The following is a 17,086-nucleotide window of genomic DNA, read 5'->3' as shown; positions in this document are numbered from 1 at the left end:
TTGGTTTGGACTGTCCATTCTGAGCCTTTGGAGGTGCCTTACATTGTCTACACCTGTGGCCCTGTTTGCCACAGTTGTAGCAAGTGATAGGTTTCCGGAATTCATGGTTGTCCTGGTTCACAAGTACCATTGTACAGGAGCCTAGTTCTAAACCACGGACAACTTGGAGAAGAGCCTGGTGCTCTAGAGTATGTCATTCAGGATGGAGCGGCTTCTAGTTTGTCGTTCATGTTCTTTTTGAGACATCCCCCAAAGGCTTGTGTAAGAAGTTGGGCATGTACAGGAACATTGAGACTGTATCCCAAGTCCTTCCACGCTACCAGAATCCTAGACAAAAAAAAGTTTCTGCTGATTGTCTTCTCCTGCCTAACATCATAAATGGTAATTCCTAATTCTGTCATACACTTCAAAGGCCAGAGTTTCAGATGATGTAGGAAACTAGCCCCTGAACCAGACACCTTAGGGTTAAGTGGTAGGTCAAACTCCTCCATCATCAAGGGGAAGAAGAAGGGGTCAGCCTTATGCCTGGCCACTTCTTTCAGGTTTTTATAACAGCCATAAACTCCTGCTAACTGTAGACAAGCTCTGTAGAACCCCATGGGTTGTTTCTCAGGATCTGGCATTTTATTAGTGATGCTGTCTTTCTCATTCTGTAATTAATGACACCATCATTTTCAATTTTATCTTCCCTTTAGCAACCAGGCAGGCACATCTGTCCCAACCTTCAGCTGCCTTCATTTTAGCATCTTTAAAACTGCCTTTATATTCTATCATTGCATTTGACCACAGCCAGGGACTATCACTCATAGCACAATATCACGAAGCGCAGCGACGCCTTTTTCTAATAGTTTTCTATCTACATTCCCTTGTGGGGGTTCCCTTTCTGTAAGGGAAACCCTCTTCATGTCCTGCAGCTCTCCCGACATCTTGGGGATTGGATATTTGTGAACAAGATTCTTAGAAGACCTTGTGGCGCATTCCTATACTGCTATTTACAGCCGGGGTCCCATGTCTGGTGTCCTGTTTCATGATTGACATCAATATTCATTCTGACTCATCTGAGGTGGCTTTTTTAGACCATCTGTTACCCATGTGTCACTGGTAATCTACATGGGTTTTTAATAACCTTTTTCCTCCTTATTTGAGGAGACGGTAACCCCGTCTGAGGATATGTTTACTATGGCAAGTGATTTTTGTCACAAGTCAGACACTTGTCCTACAGTATAATTGTTCCCTCTGCGTGCCCCTAAAAACTCAGTCTTCACAGGGCAGAACCCACCTAAACAATCGGTCCCTCGTCAGGGATCGGGAACATATTACCAGTAGATTAGGGAACTTAGATCATAGAATATCCACACTAGGACAATTATTCAACCTATTGACACTATTATGGCCTTCAAACACATTGGGTTACACATTCATTCAAACCCAGACAACGAGACAGCTTGTTTGACAGGGTTCTTTGTCATATAAAATGAACCAAATTTAGACCTTAAATGAACCACTCAATATAAATGAACATACTTACCTAACTTTGAACAGACAAAAGCACAGAGACACAATGAGGGATAAGAATAACAGTTTCTTACCAGCCAGCATGGTCCTGATTATGGGTCTGTGCATTCTGTCCGTTCGAGAGTAAGTCGGATCAGAGGTTCTGGTCACTTGGTCCCTGTTGAGGCGCCAGCTGTTACACCATAGGTGATTATCATAAGCAGGGCTTCTGGTATATTCATACTTGAGAGGTATATACGGAGAGGTGGCATATGTCACCAACAAAATTACTCCTAAGTTTACATGAAAATATGAGTCAATTGTTATTAGGCAAAAGACAATAGGACAAGTTAAACAATTTATTTCATCACAACTTATATGTTAAATCTTTGATACCTTATTGTATTCGTGTTTTGTCTATTACCCTTAAAGTTTCAATAAAAATCTTTTGAATACAAAACATTTCTCACATTCTCAACGTGAAAATGGCTTCTCCCCTGTGTGAATTCTCAGATGAGTAACGACAGTTGATTTATGCATAAAACATTCACCACAATCTAAACATGTAAATGATGCATAAAACATTCACCACAATCTAAACATGTAAATGGCTTTTTTGCCACATTCTGAACATAAAAATGGCTTCTTCCCTTGTGTGAATTTTCTGATTTTTAATGAGAGTTGGTTTCGGCTTAAAACATTTTCCACAATCAGGAAGATACATGTCTGATGTACAGCAAGATGTGATTAATGTTTAAAACAGTTCCCATATTCCTAACATGAATGTGGCTTCTCCTCTGTGTGTTTTTTCTAATGTTTAATAAGAATATATTTATGTGTGAAAAGATTTCCCATATTCAGAACATAAAAATATCTTCTCTACCCTGTGTGAGTTCTCTGATGTAACACAAGATGTGATTTTCGGTTAAAACATTTCCCACATTCAGAACACAAATATGGCTTCTCCCCTGTGTGAATTATCTGATGTCTCACAAGAATTGATTTTTGGTTAAAACATTTCCCACATTCAGAACAAGAATGGGGCTTTTCCCTTGTGTGAATTATCTGATGTAACACAAGATGTGATTTTAGGTTAAAACATTTCCCACATTCAGAACATGAATATGGCTTCTCTCCTGTGTGAATTATCTGATGTCTCACAAGACTTGATTTTTGGTTAAAACATTTCCCACATTCAGAACAAGAATGGGGCTTTTCCCCTGTGTGAATTATCTGATGTAACACAAGATGTGATTTTTGGATAAAACCTTTCCCACATTCAGAACATGAATATGGCTTCTCCACTGTGTGATTTCTCTGATGTAACACAAGACTTGATTTTCGGTTAAAACATTTCCCACATTCAGAACAAGAATGGGGCTTTTCCCTCGTGTGAATTCCCTGATGTAACACAAGATGTGATTTTAGGTTAAAACATTTCCCACATTCAGAACATGAATATGGCTTCTCTCCTGTGTGAATTATCTGATGTCTCACAAGACTTGATTTTTCGTTAAAACATTTCCCACATTCAGAACAAGAATGTGGCTTCTCCCCTGTGTGAATTCTCTGATGTAACACAAGACTTGATTTTCGGTTAAAACATTTCCCACATTCAGAACAAGAATGTGGCATCTCCCCTGTGTGAATTCTCTGATGTAACACAAGACTTGATTTTTGGTTAAAACATTTCCCACATTCTGAACAAGAATGTGGCATCTCCCCTGTATGAATTCTCTGATGTAACACAAGACTTGATTTTCGGTTAAAACATTTCCCACATTCAAAACATGAAAATGGCTTCTCCCCTGTGTGAATTCTCTGATGTAACACAAGACTTGATTTTTGGTTAAAACATTTTCCACATTCTGAACAAGAATGGGGCTTTTCCCTCGTGTGAATTCTCTGATGTAACACAAGATTTGATTTGAAATTAAAACATTTCCCACATTCAGAACATGAAAATGGCTTCTCCCCTGTGTGAATTCTCTGATGTAACACGAGATTTGATTTTCGGTTAAAACATTTCCCACATTCAGAACATGAATATGGCTTTTCCCCTGTGTGAATTCTCTGATGTAACACAAGACTTGATTTTCGGTTAAAACATTTCCCACATTCTGAACATGAATATGGCTTTTCCCCTGTATGAATTCTCTGATGTTTAACAAGATCTGATTTTCGGTTAAAACATTTCCCACATTCTGAACATGAATATGGCTTTTCCCCTGTATGAATTCTCTGATGTTTAACAAGATCTGATTTATTGTTAGAAGATTTCCCACATTCAGAACACGAATATGGCTTCTCCCCTGTGTGAACTCTTTGTTGTTCAACATCTGTTCTGTAAATTTTATTTTGTTTAACATTCTGTAATGAATCAGAAGATGAAACATGTTTAGAAGGATCAGAAGATAGCTTTTTGCTGTGAAGGGCTGAGGGCATATTTGGGATAATAGCCGGCTTTTCATTTGTATCTTGTATGATACCAGGATCTTCCACTTCATAATCTGTTGATATCAGATGTCCTTTGGAGTTTCTAGTTTTGTCATCTGGCAAGAATAAAATGAATTTTAATATTTTTGAATATAACATTACAATTATACTAATAGTTTATGACATTTGCATATAAATTGTTAAAGGGTTTTCCCATTCACAGAAACCACAATAATTTGTGGAGCACCTAATCTACTGACAGCCATCCTAAAGGACCAATTATTTTAGCCAATAAGCTTATTTGTTGTCTTTTCCCATGCATTGACGTTTAATTAGTACATACAGCTGGAGCTCTCAGCTGCTGATCTTATCCATGGCTCATACAGCTAGTAAGGTTACAGATCACAGGAACTTTAAGAAGAAAATATCACACATTATTCAGGTTGTCCTGCACTGGACAAACAGTACAGGGATTACAGAGAAGTGCAACGTGTTTTGGAGTGTTTATAAACAGATTCACCTCCTTTTTCAATCATGGAACTAATAGATATAAAGCCTCTTACATTAAAAGCGAACCTAGAGGATCACTGGTGCCTGCAAACTCCTCATCCAAGTAAGTGCATCCTCTATTACTTTGTAAACTTTTCACTAATCACTAGGTGAATTGCTTAATATCAATGGATGACAGAAACTCCCATGGGCGCAATGACATCTCAACAACTCCACGCTGAACTGTTGAACCTTGACATATTGATTTAATCTCTTCAGATGCAGAACAGGTCGGACAGTGCCGTCCACCTTGTGAAGAGATTGGAATATAACCCCCTGCACTGTTTATGGCGAAACAGGGACAATTACACCCTTAGAGGAGAAAGTGTGTATCACATAAGCCAAAGCATTGCACTATGAAGGAGAGATCGGAATTTTGGAACTGAAGAAGCAATCTTTGGGTTTGTAGAAAACTATATGGCATAGCTCGAAGAGATAACCTTCTGAACATAGATGTCTGAGCCATGAGTGAGTTAGGTCTCCTTGAATAAAAAAAAGTCATCACCCCACTCTGATTGCCTTGGTTGGGGACAGCCATACACACAGAAGATTTAGTATAGGTGGGCTTGGAGTATAGTGGCCAGGGACACCAGGACGGGCGCAGTTTGTAGGAGAGCGTTTTGTTTTCCAGCCGCAAAAGAAACAAATCTGGAGCCTCTTCTTCTGTGCAGAACCACAAGTGGCTGGCTTTGTTTTCTGGTAGATGAGAACTCTTACCACAAATAGCTTTAGAAACATTATTGGCTAGTCAACTGTCTCTCATAGGGAAATCTTCATACTCCCCAGGAATATGCCACCCCAAGGAGCATCTGCTAGGAAGCTTGGTATAGGTTGACTGGTTTTGGTGGGCGGGTGGGGGGGTTGGAAGTGGAGTAAAGAAAGTTGGCTGCAGTGATGGTGGTAAAAAGAAAGAGGGAGGAAAAGAGGGAGGAGAGAATACTTACCTCAGTGAAGAAAATACTCACCTAACTACCATAGACCGTAGAGCTCCGAGACTCTGAGCTAAAACTGATTACCTGGCTTCTGCAGGAGGTGTATAGCTGGGAGGAGAAACTAACACTTTTTTTTTTTGCTTAGTGTACACCCTATAGTGGTAGTAGCTATACCCATGGTTTTCAACTGTGTCTCCCAATGCAAAAGTCGAGAAATAAACAGTGTTTTTTTATTAGGATTGTAAAAATCTAAAGTAAAATTAAAAAAATCTACAAATTGGTATTACTACATCCATAACGGTCTACTTAGGTCTCCATCAGAAAAAAAAAAATAATGAAAAGCTATCAAAAAGTTTTATATATTCCCCAAAATGGTACCAATGCAAACTACAGGTCACCGCACAAAAATCGAGCCCTCACACAGTCCTATCAATGGAAAAATGAAAAAAATGCAGGTAAAATCTAGCGTCAGAAAATCATTTTTTCTTAAAATGTATTTAACTTTTAAGCATTACTACATATTAATGAACTGTATAAATTTGGTATCACTGTGCTCCTACTGACCCACAGAATTAAGAAGTATAATCCAAGACAAAATGTAATAAAAAGCAATCAAAAAGTCGTATGTATTCTAAAATAGTACTAACAAAAACTCCAGGACGTCTCGCACAAAATGAGTTCTTGCATAATTATGTTCACGGAAAAACAAAAATGTTATGGCTGTCAGAAGTTTTCAGCACATTATATGGTAGATTAAATAGTGCCATTGAAAAATATGACTCGTCCTGCAAAACATCAAGCCCTCAGATGGATAAATAATAGAGTTATGATTGTTTTATAAAGGGGGAAGAAAAAACAAAAATGGAAAAAAAGGGCCGCGTCCTCAAGAGGTTAATATGGATTTTAAAAAAACTGCTCGTGTGTGGGACTGATAGTTTTACTCCTAATGTGACTTAAAAGGTCCCCTAATTTTTGTTTGAGTAGCGTATTATGAAAAAAATTCTTAACATTGTTTTTGGCTAAATAAGGCAACATTCAGCTGAAACCCCGACAACACAGACTCTTTTCCACATGTAGTCTCACCTGGGGGGTCATCTGTAGGAATCCCCTCTTTACACGGCTGATCCCCCCTCACATGTGTCTCTGTAGCATCAATAGGGATCAGATCTTCCTCCAGTTTCACCAGCTATGAAATAAATATTGTAAAAGTCATCACACAGTTGGAGAAGTCGTGTGGGAGGTTTTATATGGCCAGAAAAGGTCATTAATTAGTATGAGGAGTCGGAATGACATGACAGCAGTAGTGACCTGGGCCAAATAGCTGCAGGTCTCCTGTATAACTCCAACCTGTTGCTTCTTTATTCCAACCAGAAGTCTCCAGAACTAGAAAAGATGCAGAGATCTAATGTCTGTGGTTGGCTGTAATCCCGCCATCTCCAGCTTTCTCATTACACAATTATATATATATATATGTGTGTATATATATATATATATATGTGTGTGTGAAAGCCCTCACTCACTCACTGACCAGTTCTCTAACTTCCCGATGTCATACAACCATGAAATTTGGCTCAAGCATTCTTTAGGTCCTATATGGGGAGAGTGGAAGTGGTGGCACATTCTGCAGAGGGACATCGGTACTTGCAGCCTGAGGAGAATCTAATGCTCCTCTATATGTATACATATTTTATTCCTCGATTACTCTAAACTAACCTTGACTTCATTAAATTTTCCGTGCAAACAACATGTAAACACCTGGATCAAATTAAATTGGGCATGGCCAAGCCTATCAGTTAGTATACATATAAAGGGAAAGCCCTCACTGACTAAGTAATTCTCTTACTTCCCGATGTCGCATAAACATGAAATTCGGCATGACCATTCTTTAGGTCCTAAATAGGAAACGTAAAGGAATCACAACTCAAAAATTCAATGCTAAGTGCAAATGTATTTGCACACCTGCGCAATGTACCAAATCTAATTCTCTAACTTTCCGATGTCGTACAATCATGAAATTTGGCAGGAGCATTCTTTAGGTCCTATATCGTAAAAGTATAGGGGTCAAAACTCAAAAACTACAATGCTTATTGCAAAAATACTGGCACCCCTGTGTAATGTACCAAATCTAATTTTCTAACTTTCCGATGTCGTACAAACATGAAATTTGGCAGGAGCATTCTTTAGGTCCTATATAGTAAAAGTATAGGGGTCAAAATTTGAAACTACAATGCTTATTGCAAAAATACTGGCACCCCTGTGTAATGTACCAAATCTAATTCTCTAACTTCATGATGTCGAACAAACAAGAAATTAGGCATGACCATTCTTTAGGTCCTAAATAGAAAAAGTAAAGGGGTCACAACTTGAAAATGCAATGCTAAGTGCAAAAGTATTGGCACCCCTGTGTAAGGTAGCAAATCTAATTCTCTAACTTCCTGGTGTCATACAAACATGAACTTTGACAGGAGCATTCTTTAGTTCCTAAATAGGGAAAGTAAAGGGGTCACAAGTCAATTATTCAATGCTAATTGCAAAGGTAAGTGCATCCCTATATAATGTAGTTTCCTGTTGTCGTACAATCGTAAAATTTGGCGCAAGTATTCTTTAGGTCCTAAATGAGGAGAGTGTGAGGGGTGCCATATTCTGCAGAGGGACATCGGTACACGCAGCCTGAGAAAAATCTAATGCTCCTCTGTGTGTATACACATTTTATTCCTCAGTTACTCTAAAGTAACCTTGACTTCATAAAATTTTCCGTGCAATATATAATTAGACTGAACACAAGACCTTGTCAGCCATCCTACTGACCAGAGAGATTTCATGAGACCTTCTCTCCATCTACCTGATCATCCCGTGGAAGAGAAGGATAGGGACATCTCTCCGCTGATGTTCTCTTACTGGTTCTACCTGCAGAAAACACAGACAGCCACTGACTTCATTCTCTACATACCAATAATAAAGGCCGTGTGGATTTAGTCCTGTCTATTACCTGGTAATGGGGGGGACTGGTGGTCCTCCATGATGACGTCCTTGTACAGATCCTGGTGTCCTTCTAAATACTCCCACTCCTCCATGGAGAAATAGACAGTGACGTCCTGACACCTTATAGGAACCTGACAACACAATGATACTGTCATCACCCAGACATGTTATGCCGCCATAGCGTTACTGAATAATGTCCCAGCATTCCCAGCAGCGTCACCTCTCCAGTCAGCAGCTCAATCATCTTGTTGGTGAGTTCTAGGATCTTCTGTTCATCGATCTCCTCCAGTATCAGGGAGTGAGGTGGAGGCCCTGTGATTGGACTAAGGGGTCTTCCCAATCTATCAGATACCGGGGCCTGACAGTCGTCACTAGAAGTCTTCTTCACTACCGTGTAATCCTGTTTATGGGGAGATACATCCATAAATATCCCTGCAGACATTCCCGGAGTCCTTCATGTCTCCAGTTATGTCCAACAATTAGTAAGATTCTCCTCACATCTGTGTTCATCATCTCCGTTGTTCTACTCAGTCACAGGAGCAGAAGAACAAAATGATCAGAGTTTTGGTTCTGTCAGATGACAGACAATAATGACCCCCAACAACCTCCAATTGCCTTATAGTAGATCTGTTGGGTTTCCGTCATTCTACCAGAACAACCGGCTCTATTATTTTCCCGGAATTTATGATGAATCAGCAGTAAATCCTCTGCCGTAGATGTGACCAGAGACTGACATAGATAAGAATGATGGAACGTGACGCCATCCCCAGAATCTCTCACCTCTCCTGTAAGCCGGAAGAGTATCTCTAGGGTGAGGGTGAATATACCCTCCGCCATCTTGTCCCGGTTCCTCTCCATTCTTGTCGGGTCAATCAGGAAAATGATCTGCTATAGAAGATATCAGCTGAGTATCCTGAAAGGGAAGAAGAGAAGACAATGTAACCCCCCCACCCGCAAATCTCTGTATTATAGTTGATTCAAAGACAGCAATGAATATGCGTGTTTTTAGACGGGCGATTTTTAGTATGATTTCTGTGCGTTGCGGGATGCACACAAATTGCACATGAAAAGAGCCCATTATTTTACATGGGTTAATTTACATGAGCCATTTTTCTCTTGAACTGATGGCAGAATGTCCTATTTTTGGGTGATACTGCTTATTATTTTCTTTATAACAAAAAAAAAATTGCACCACAATCGCATGCTGTACGGTGTTTATGCGAGTGCACCGTAAATGTTCTGTTTTTCTATTTTACTATTTGAACAACATGCTATTTTAACACACGTGAAAATCTCATGTGCAGCGATGCCTTTTTTCACAAAACACACATCGCACTCACAGGTAAGAATGCATATAGAAAGTTCAGTATTGGATCAGTCTTGCATGCGCCAATATAAGTACGGTCTAAAGATACATAAGCACAGACATTTAAAAAGTTGTGCCCGAGATTCTCAGACGTAACAGTGATCAGTTAACACTTGGTCATCCCACCCATGTGCATCCGATGTGCGGGACACTACATAGTGATGTACTATTATCAGCTGAGATTCGGACAAGAACGGGACATGCTGCTATTTTTTTTCTTGGACTATTCATCCGAATAAACAAAAAAGTATACGTGAATCTTCCCCTATCAAATGAATGGATCTGAAAATGAATGAAAAAAACGTCGTTGTGCGTGTACCCTAAAGATGATAAACACAATAATGGGATTTTTACCGCAAGGTTTATTGACCCGAACTCAGAGGATTATTGGGACCTATGATGCTTTGAATTCTGGTCAGTAAAACCCGTGGTTGGACTGGAACACACGTCCGTATCACAGACGAGGAAATGTGTCCGTAATATCCTCAGCTGAAACTTGCCTTTAAGGGGGGTTGTCACAAAAATTTGTTTTTACCAACTTCTGCACCCCACGTAAAATACAAAATACATTATACTCACCAATCGTCAGCCCCCTGGAATGCAGGTAAATGGCTACCATTGCCCCAGCACTGGCCTGGGGTTGTACGGCTTGGAGAAAGTCGGGTGACTGCTGCAGCCAATCAGAGTCTGCAGCAACACTGTCCCAAACTCCTGGCATCATACCACCCAGAATATTAGCACTGATGCAAGGAGTTCAACCTCTGATTGGAAGCAGCAGTAAACTAACTTCCATTCAGGGCTGAGGAGAGGCAAGAATGCTTTATTAATTTAAGGGGGGGTCCAGCAGCTAGAATTTTTGTTTTTGTGACAAAATCCCATTAAATATCTAATATGCTACTGTGTTATATCTCTCCATGATGCGCTCCACTGTACATCGCTTCCCTCCTGTCCATACATAACTCACCCACGCGCTCCGTTCTGCCAACACACTCAGACTAAACACCTCTCTATTTCTAACTTCACATGCTCGCCTCCAAGATTCCTCTACAGCAGCACCGATCCTCTGGAATGCTCTACCCCCCAACATTCGGACAATCCCTGACACACAGAGCTTCTGATGTACCGTAAAGACACACCTCTTCATAGAAGCATACCAATGATCTAACCCCCCATCCCCACAATATGCCCTCTGTCTATTCCTATGGCTATCCACTTTTGCCCATCATGTACACTTCCTGTCCCAGACCTCCTATATTACCCCTACCCCGTTTGTGTCCGAAAAATACTGTATATCACATATTATCGTCACATTGCTGTGTTCCCCCTTGCTCCACCTCCTCTCCCTGTACCTTTTGTATCAACCCCACCCCCACATGTAACTTTTGTAATTTCTGTAATTTTTTTAATTTCTTCATCCCCTAATGGAGTCCCCTCACTACTGAACACTGCGTATAAAGCATTAAATCTAAACCTTACACAGTTGACTTCCCAAGTTCTCTCACATGGGATCACGAGAATTAATAATAAATACAGATCATCTTGGAGCTTCAATGATGAAGGGAAATCAAGATGTGAAAAACAACAGTCTGTATAGAGCCAATAAGATACAGTAGGGATCAACAATTTTTTTTTGGGGGGGGGGGAGGGTGGGGGGTTATTTCCACTTTTCAAAAGCTATAACATTATGTTATCATCAACATGGCTATATTAAACAAAAAATATAGTTTAGAACCCAATGTAACTCCCAGCATTCCCTATTGAAGAATATTTTGAGCAAAAAGTGGGAAACTCCATGGGGGTATCCCCTCTTAGTTACTAAAATTCCAGAACATCCATCGGTGGTCTTCCGTAGAAACCATAGGCTGCTATTTTGGAACCTTCTCTTCACCATTGCAAACAGAGCGCTCTCCACAGTATTCGATCAGCCATGGGCCCATCATTAAAAGACTCCTTTAAGTGTGGGATACGGGGGTTGTAAGTGTTGCTCTAACATTTATCATAACTGGAATGAAATTGATACAGGACAATTAAATCAATACCCCTTAGGGACTTTATGAATTGTGGTTTGACCTACATCTACTTGCTGGATTGCCTACTTGCTGAGAACTAGAGCAAACCACTATTGCTGGAATATCCAGATGGGGGTTCACGAAGCATGGTGCCTCTAAACATTTTCTCGGCCACCATGATAGTGACCTCACCTACATGCGTTTGACACCACTGGAAAAGATTCCTCAAGGGGAATTTTTGACATTAAGGAGAAATTAAATGTTTTCTATTTTCTGGATGAGAACACTTACACCTCAGGCTGCGTCAGATGAGCATTTTGTTTTTTGCGCACCTATGTGCGCAAAAAAATCACATCTGTTAGAACCATTGGTTTCCTATGAAGTGCTCACATTTCCATTTTTTTAGAGGCTCAAAATACTCGTACCTACAAAAGATAGGACAGGCGTGCTTTAAATGCGTGCCGGTAAGGTCCGTGCTGCGCGTAAAGACAGCAGTGACAGGGGATTAGGGGACTTTGTTTGGAGGGCGGATAGAAAAAAAAAGCATTAAGTTCCTGGGCTATGTTTACATAGTGGAACAAAGAACATAAACCACCACAGGTAACATGTGAAATAATAGATGGAGAGGGGAACTTTCTGTATATGGGCCCTAATGCAAAATCTGTTAAGCCCCGCGAGGAGTCCTCTCATCACTGAACACTGTAACAGCACTGTCACAGTGTTCAGTGATGAGGGGTCTGCAGCGAGGACACCCCATTGACAGCCACCCCATTGACAGCAGTGGGATGACAGTAACGCCTGCTGCGATTATTCTTTTGGGGGGCTTGAAATATAAGCCCTATCCCGAAAATCATCCCTAGCTGTGAATTCAATGAATCATTGAGCACTGCCTCTGATTGACTGAGCGCTCAGACCAAACAGAGGCACTGCTCAGCTGTCATTCAATGAATGGCTGAGTGCTGCCTCTGATTGGAGGCAGCACTTTATGGAGGCGGAGATTTTTCAATACCTGGCCACCAGAAGGCAGATGAAGATTTCTAGGGATGGGGAGAAGAGCCAGACATTGCTTCTAGGTGGGTTCATTTATTTATTTTTTTCACAGCTAGGGATTATTTTTAGGGTAGGGCTTATATTTCAAGAACCCCCATCCTGAAAATGAATTGCAGCAGGGGTTGCCTTCATCTCATTGCCTTCTATGGGGCAGCAGCAGCGCCGGTCCCATTGAAAGCAATTAGATGGTATCGCGCTCCTCTGCCAAAGCTGTCACAGCTGTTGCAGGGGATTCTTTCATCCCAGCAAGGAGTCCCATCATCACTGAACACTTTGACAGTGCTGTCACAGTGTTCAGTGATGGGGGGACCTTCATGAAGCAGCTGCGCTTCTACAAGCACAGCTGCTCCACACACTTTTTTGCTCACATGTATAAGAATGCACGGGGCTTTGGTCACGCGCATTTTGTACATCCGTGGAGTGTATTTTTTTGCGCACATAGGCGCAGAAAATTTTGAGGTTTTAAATTTCGGGTTACCTTTTTACGATAAATAACTTCATATTTACTTTATGTTTTGGTTTAATCTATATAATTTGTATTTCAATGTTTTAATAGAAATGTCTTCCTGTTCAAGAGCTTTTCTACCATGGGGTGTAATAACCAACATCTTGCATTTTGAGCTAATGTCAAAATGATTTATATTCAAACTTTAAGCAGACCACCTATTTTAATTTATTTCTTACTATTATTCATTATTTTAAATTTCAACAACCCATTTTTAAACAACCCAAACGGCGCTAATCTCGTTACCCCCCTGGGCGGTCTGTGTGAATCTCTGGTTCAACCCCTCCTGTTTCCATCACATATGTCGGCCATATATTCTTTACCATACTCATTTATCTATTTAGTTACTCAGTTTATACATTACAGTGTATTCTCACCATAATCCCACCTACAATCCAGTAACATGCTATTGAAAAAAAACAAAAAACTTAACTGTTTATATATTTTTATGTCCCTCTATGTATTTATGGTGAATTAAGTCCTACTTCTTTACTCATATTATGATTTTTTAATTTAGTCTTATAATTTTCATATGGGCAATGTAACACTGTTGATCCATCAACCATTTCCAGATGCTGGACAACAAGAACGTGCGCTCCAGCGATGCAGATAGCGGCACTCTTTTGGCATTTGCACGCCGAAATGGTGGAAAACCATGTGCCAAAATGGTCATTTTGGCGGGACAATTTGACTGCTCTTCTGATCTTCTGGCCAATTGAGTGCCATTTTTGTGCTCCAGGCAATGTGATTGAGCATCACTACCTTCTGAGTTTAGCCACACCCAAATTGTCAGGAATTACACACCCAGTTGAGCATTTTGGAGGTAGATTGCAAACACACTAATCAGTAGACGAGAGACCATGTACTTTATAAATTGAGTGTCCTTCTCCTTTACGCTTGATAAAAAGAGAACCTCCTTCGAAATGTGTTGCAAGACTTTTATTTCTGTATGTATATTCTAACAATAAAATAGTATCCAATTTGGGATCATGGGCCTTATCTTCTCCAGTGATTATTTTAAAGCACAAGTGGGGGTGTTTTCAATCTTGGACCCCTCCCCCACAAATAACATAAGTGTAGAGATGAGCGAACCTACTCGTTTCGAGTAATTACTCGATCGAGCACCGCGATTTTCGAGTACTTCCGTACTCAGGTGAAAAGATTCGGGGGCGGGGGAGGCGTGGCAGAGCGGGGTGTAGCAGCGGGGAACAGGGGGGAGCCCTCTCTCTCTCCCTCTCCCCCCCCCCACACCCCGCTGCAACCCCCCACTCACCCACGGTGCCCCCCGAATCTTTTCGCCCGAGTACGGAAGTACTCGAAAAATGCGGTGCTCGGGCGAAAAAGGGGCATGGCCGAGTAGGTTCGCTCATCTCTACATAAGTGCCATTGCTTTTCTAGCAGGTTCGCTCATCTCTACATAAGTGCCATTGCTTTTCTCTGCATGCTACCTTCTTTTGGACATAAGTCATCTACGCAACCTCTAGAGTGCTTGAACTTTTTCTTTTTTAATTTTGTTTGTTTCCAAACTTCCCAAAGTAGCGTTACATGGTCAATAATCTCCTGCTGCCTCCCTGGTGTCTACACTATAAGAAGCTGGGAGCCGCAAAACTCCAACTGCAGAGCCAGACAGGGGACATGGAAGTAATCTGTGCCTACATGACCTGCGATGATGACACTATCATCTGATCAGTCACCCGTGTGGGAGGAGAAAAGGGATCACATGACCCGGTCTCTACGCTCAGTGTATGCAGGTCTCTGCGTAGACACCTGGTCATGTGATCAAGCTTGAAAAAGACGGTGGAGGTCAAAACGAAGCTGCTTGTCTTTTCGTTATGGGAGAATATGCTGCTGAGTATTTGTTTTTCTCTTGGATTAATTACCCTCACTTAAGAAATTTTTTTTTTGTATCTAATCTGTGTCTCCTCCTTTTCAGTTTCGTCCCATTGCTTCTACTCTTTCCTTGTGCAGATGAGAATAGGGCTGATCCCTCTGCAGTGTGACAGCCCTTCAGATATTTGTAGACAGCTATTAAGTCTCCACTCAACCTTCTTTTTTGCAAGCTAAATACTCCCGAGTCCTTTAACTATTCCTCGTAGGACATGATTTGCAGACCGCTCACCATCTTGGTGACTTCTTTGAATTTGCTCCAGTTTGCTGATGTCTTTTTAAAATTGTGGTGCAAAAAACTGGACAGAGTATTCCAGATGAGGTCTAAATAAGTAGAGGGGATAATGACCTCACGTGATCTAGACTTTATGCTTCTCTTAATTCATCCCAGAAATGTGTTTGCCTTTTTGGCTGCTGCATCACATTATTGACTCATGTTCAGCCTATGATCTATTAGTATACCTTAGTCCTTTTCACATGTGCTGCTGCTTAGCCCAACTCCTACCATGCTGTATGTTTTTTTTTTCATGTTTCTTGCTCAGATGTAGGACTTTGCATTTCTCCCTGTTAAATACCATTCTGTAAGTCGCCACCCACTGTTAACGTTTGTCCAGATTTTTTTGAATCCTCTCTCCTCCAATGTTAAGCCATTGTTCCTGCCTTTGTGTCGTTTGAAAACTCAATAGGTTTCTCCCTCAATTCCCTTATCTAAATCATTAATAAAAATCTTGAACGCTAGGCCTAGGACACAGTCTTGTGATACCCGACTCAAAATATTCTTCCACTTGAATGCGTAGGCATTTATGACCTCTCTTTGAGTGGAATCATGTAGCCTGTTCTGAATCCACCTAACTGTTGCCTTGTCAATCCCATGTTTGGTCATTTTTTCAATGAGTATGGTATGAGATACTTTGTCAAATGCTTTACTAAAGTCAAGATATACTATATCCACCGCATTTCCCTGATCAACCCAGTCGGTGATTCTGTCATAGAAAGATATTAGATTTGACTGACATGACTTGCTTGTTACAAACCCATGCTGGCTCTGGTAATTACTCCATTCTTATCCAAGTACTTGCAGACATGCTGTTTAACAATTTGTACAATGATCTTTCCCATACGAGATGGAGGGGCGGAACCGTATGTGTAGGAGTTAATCATGCAGCATAAATGACATGATAACTTTTTTCTGCAGACTTGTACAATTATGATGATACCAAAATTAATATATATATACATATATATTTATGTCCCTGGAGGGAAACTGAACCGGTGAGGCTATGATCGCTCTGATAATACACTGCTGTACTGCAATGCATCATAGCTTATCCTAGTGATCACAGACCCGGACGCTATTGACGCATTTATTTGCCATGGCAACCCATTGTCCCTCCACATTTACATGGTTCTCCCTCTGTGAACCTTTTAGATGCTGCTGTTGCAGTGGTAGGCCAGCAGTCAGATGATGGACGCTCAACTTCTCTGCCCGCACCATCTATAGGATGTAACTGTTCGTCCATTTACAGGAATGCCTTCTCTCCTAGCGTGTACATATAACCCCCGGAGCAGGAAGGGGTTAACCAGGGGGATTTATTATGTTGTAATAAATTTGTAAGTGATTTGTATGAGTCCGGCTGCTGAAGAAGGATCAGGTGTCCAAAACGTGTCCAGCTCTTCCTGCTAAATGCTATAAACACTACATGAAGCAGGAAAGAGAAGTTTTGGAAGATTTACTGATTTCAGAAGACATCCAGAAGATCTTGAAGCGACGAGACGGTGGCTGCACCTCACAAACCTGAGGCTGGCGGCTGCGAGGCATGGGATAAGACTCCTCCGGAACGCCGGCAGAAGCTGCTGTCCGTCAACACAAGCCATC

At 40.9% G+C, this 17,086-nt stretch overlaps 1 protein-coding gene across 2 annotated transcripts; it reads right to left on the bottom strand.

Annotated features, from left to right (window-relative positions):
• Positions 1–2,145: 2,145 nt before the first annotated feature.
• On the bottom strand, positions 2,146–8,935 carry LOC136624359 (zinc finger protein 84-like). Of its 2 annotated transcripts, XM_066598323.1 has the most exons (4): positions 8,401–8,935; positions 8,254–8,318; positions 6,495–6,597; positions 2,146–4,046 (listed from the first exon to the last, which is right to left on the bottom strand). In XM_066598323.1, exons 1-4 carry the CDS (start codon positions 8,546–8,548, stop codon positions 2,374–2,376), a joined length of 1,989 nt encoding a protein of 662 aa, XP_066454420.1. In that variant the 5' UTR covers positions 8,549–8,935; the 3' UTR covers positions 2,146–2,373. The 2 variants fall into 2 exon arrangements, with proteins under 2 accessions (XP_066454420.1, XP_066454419.1); XM_066598322.1 differs by lacking the exon at positions 8,401–8,935 and having other exon boundaries at positions 8,220–8,257.
• Between the last annotated feature and the right edge of the window lie 8,151 nt (positions 8,936–17,086).

The sequence above is a fragment of the Eleutherodactylus coqui genome, chromosome 4 (assembly GCF_035609145.1).
Source record: "Eleutherodactylus coqui strain aEleCoq1 chromosome 4, aEleCoq1.hap1, whole genome shotgun sequence".
NCBI classification, from domain to species: domain Eukaryota; kingdom Metazoa; phylum Chordata; class Amphibia; order Anura; family Eleutherodactylidae; genus Eleutherodactylus; species Eleutherodactylus coqui.
This window is presented reverse-complemented; position numbering and strand designations above follow the sequence as displayed.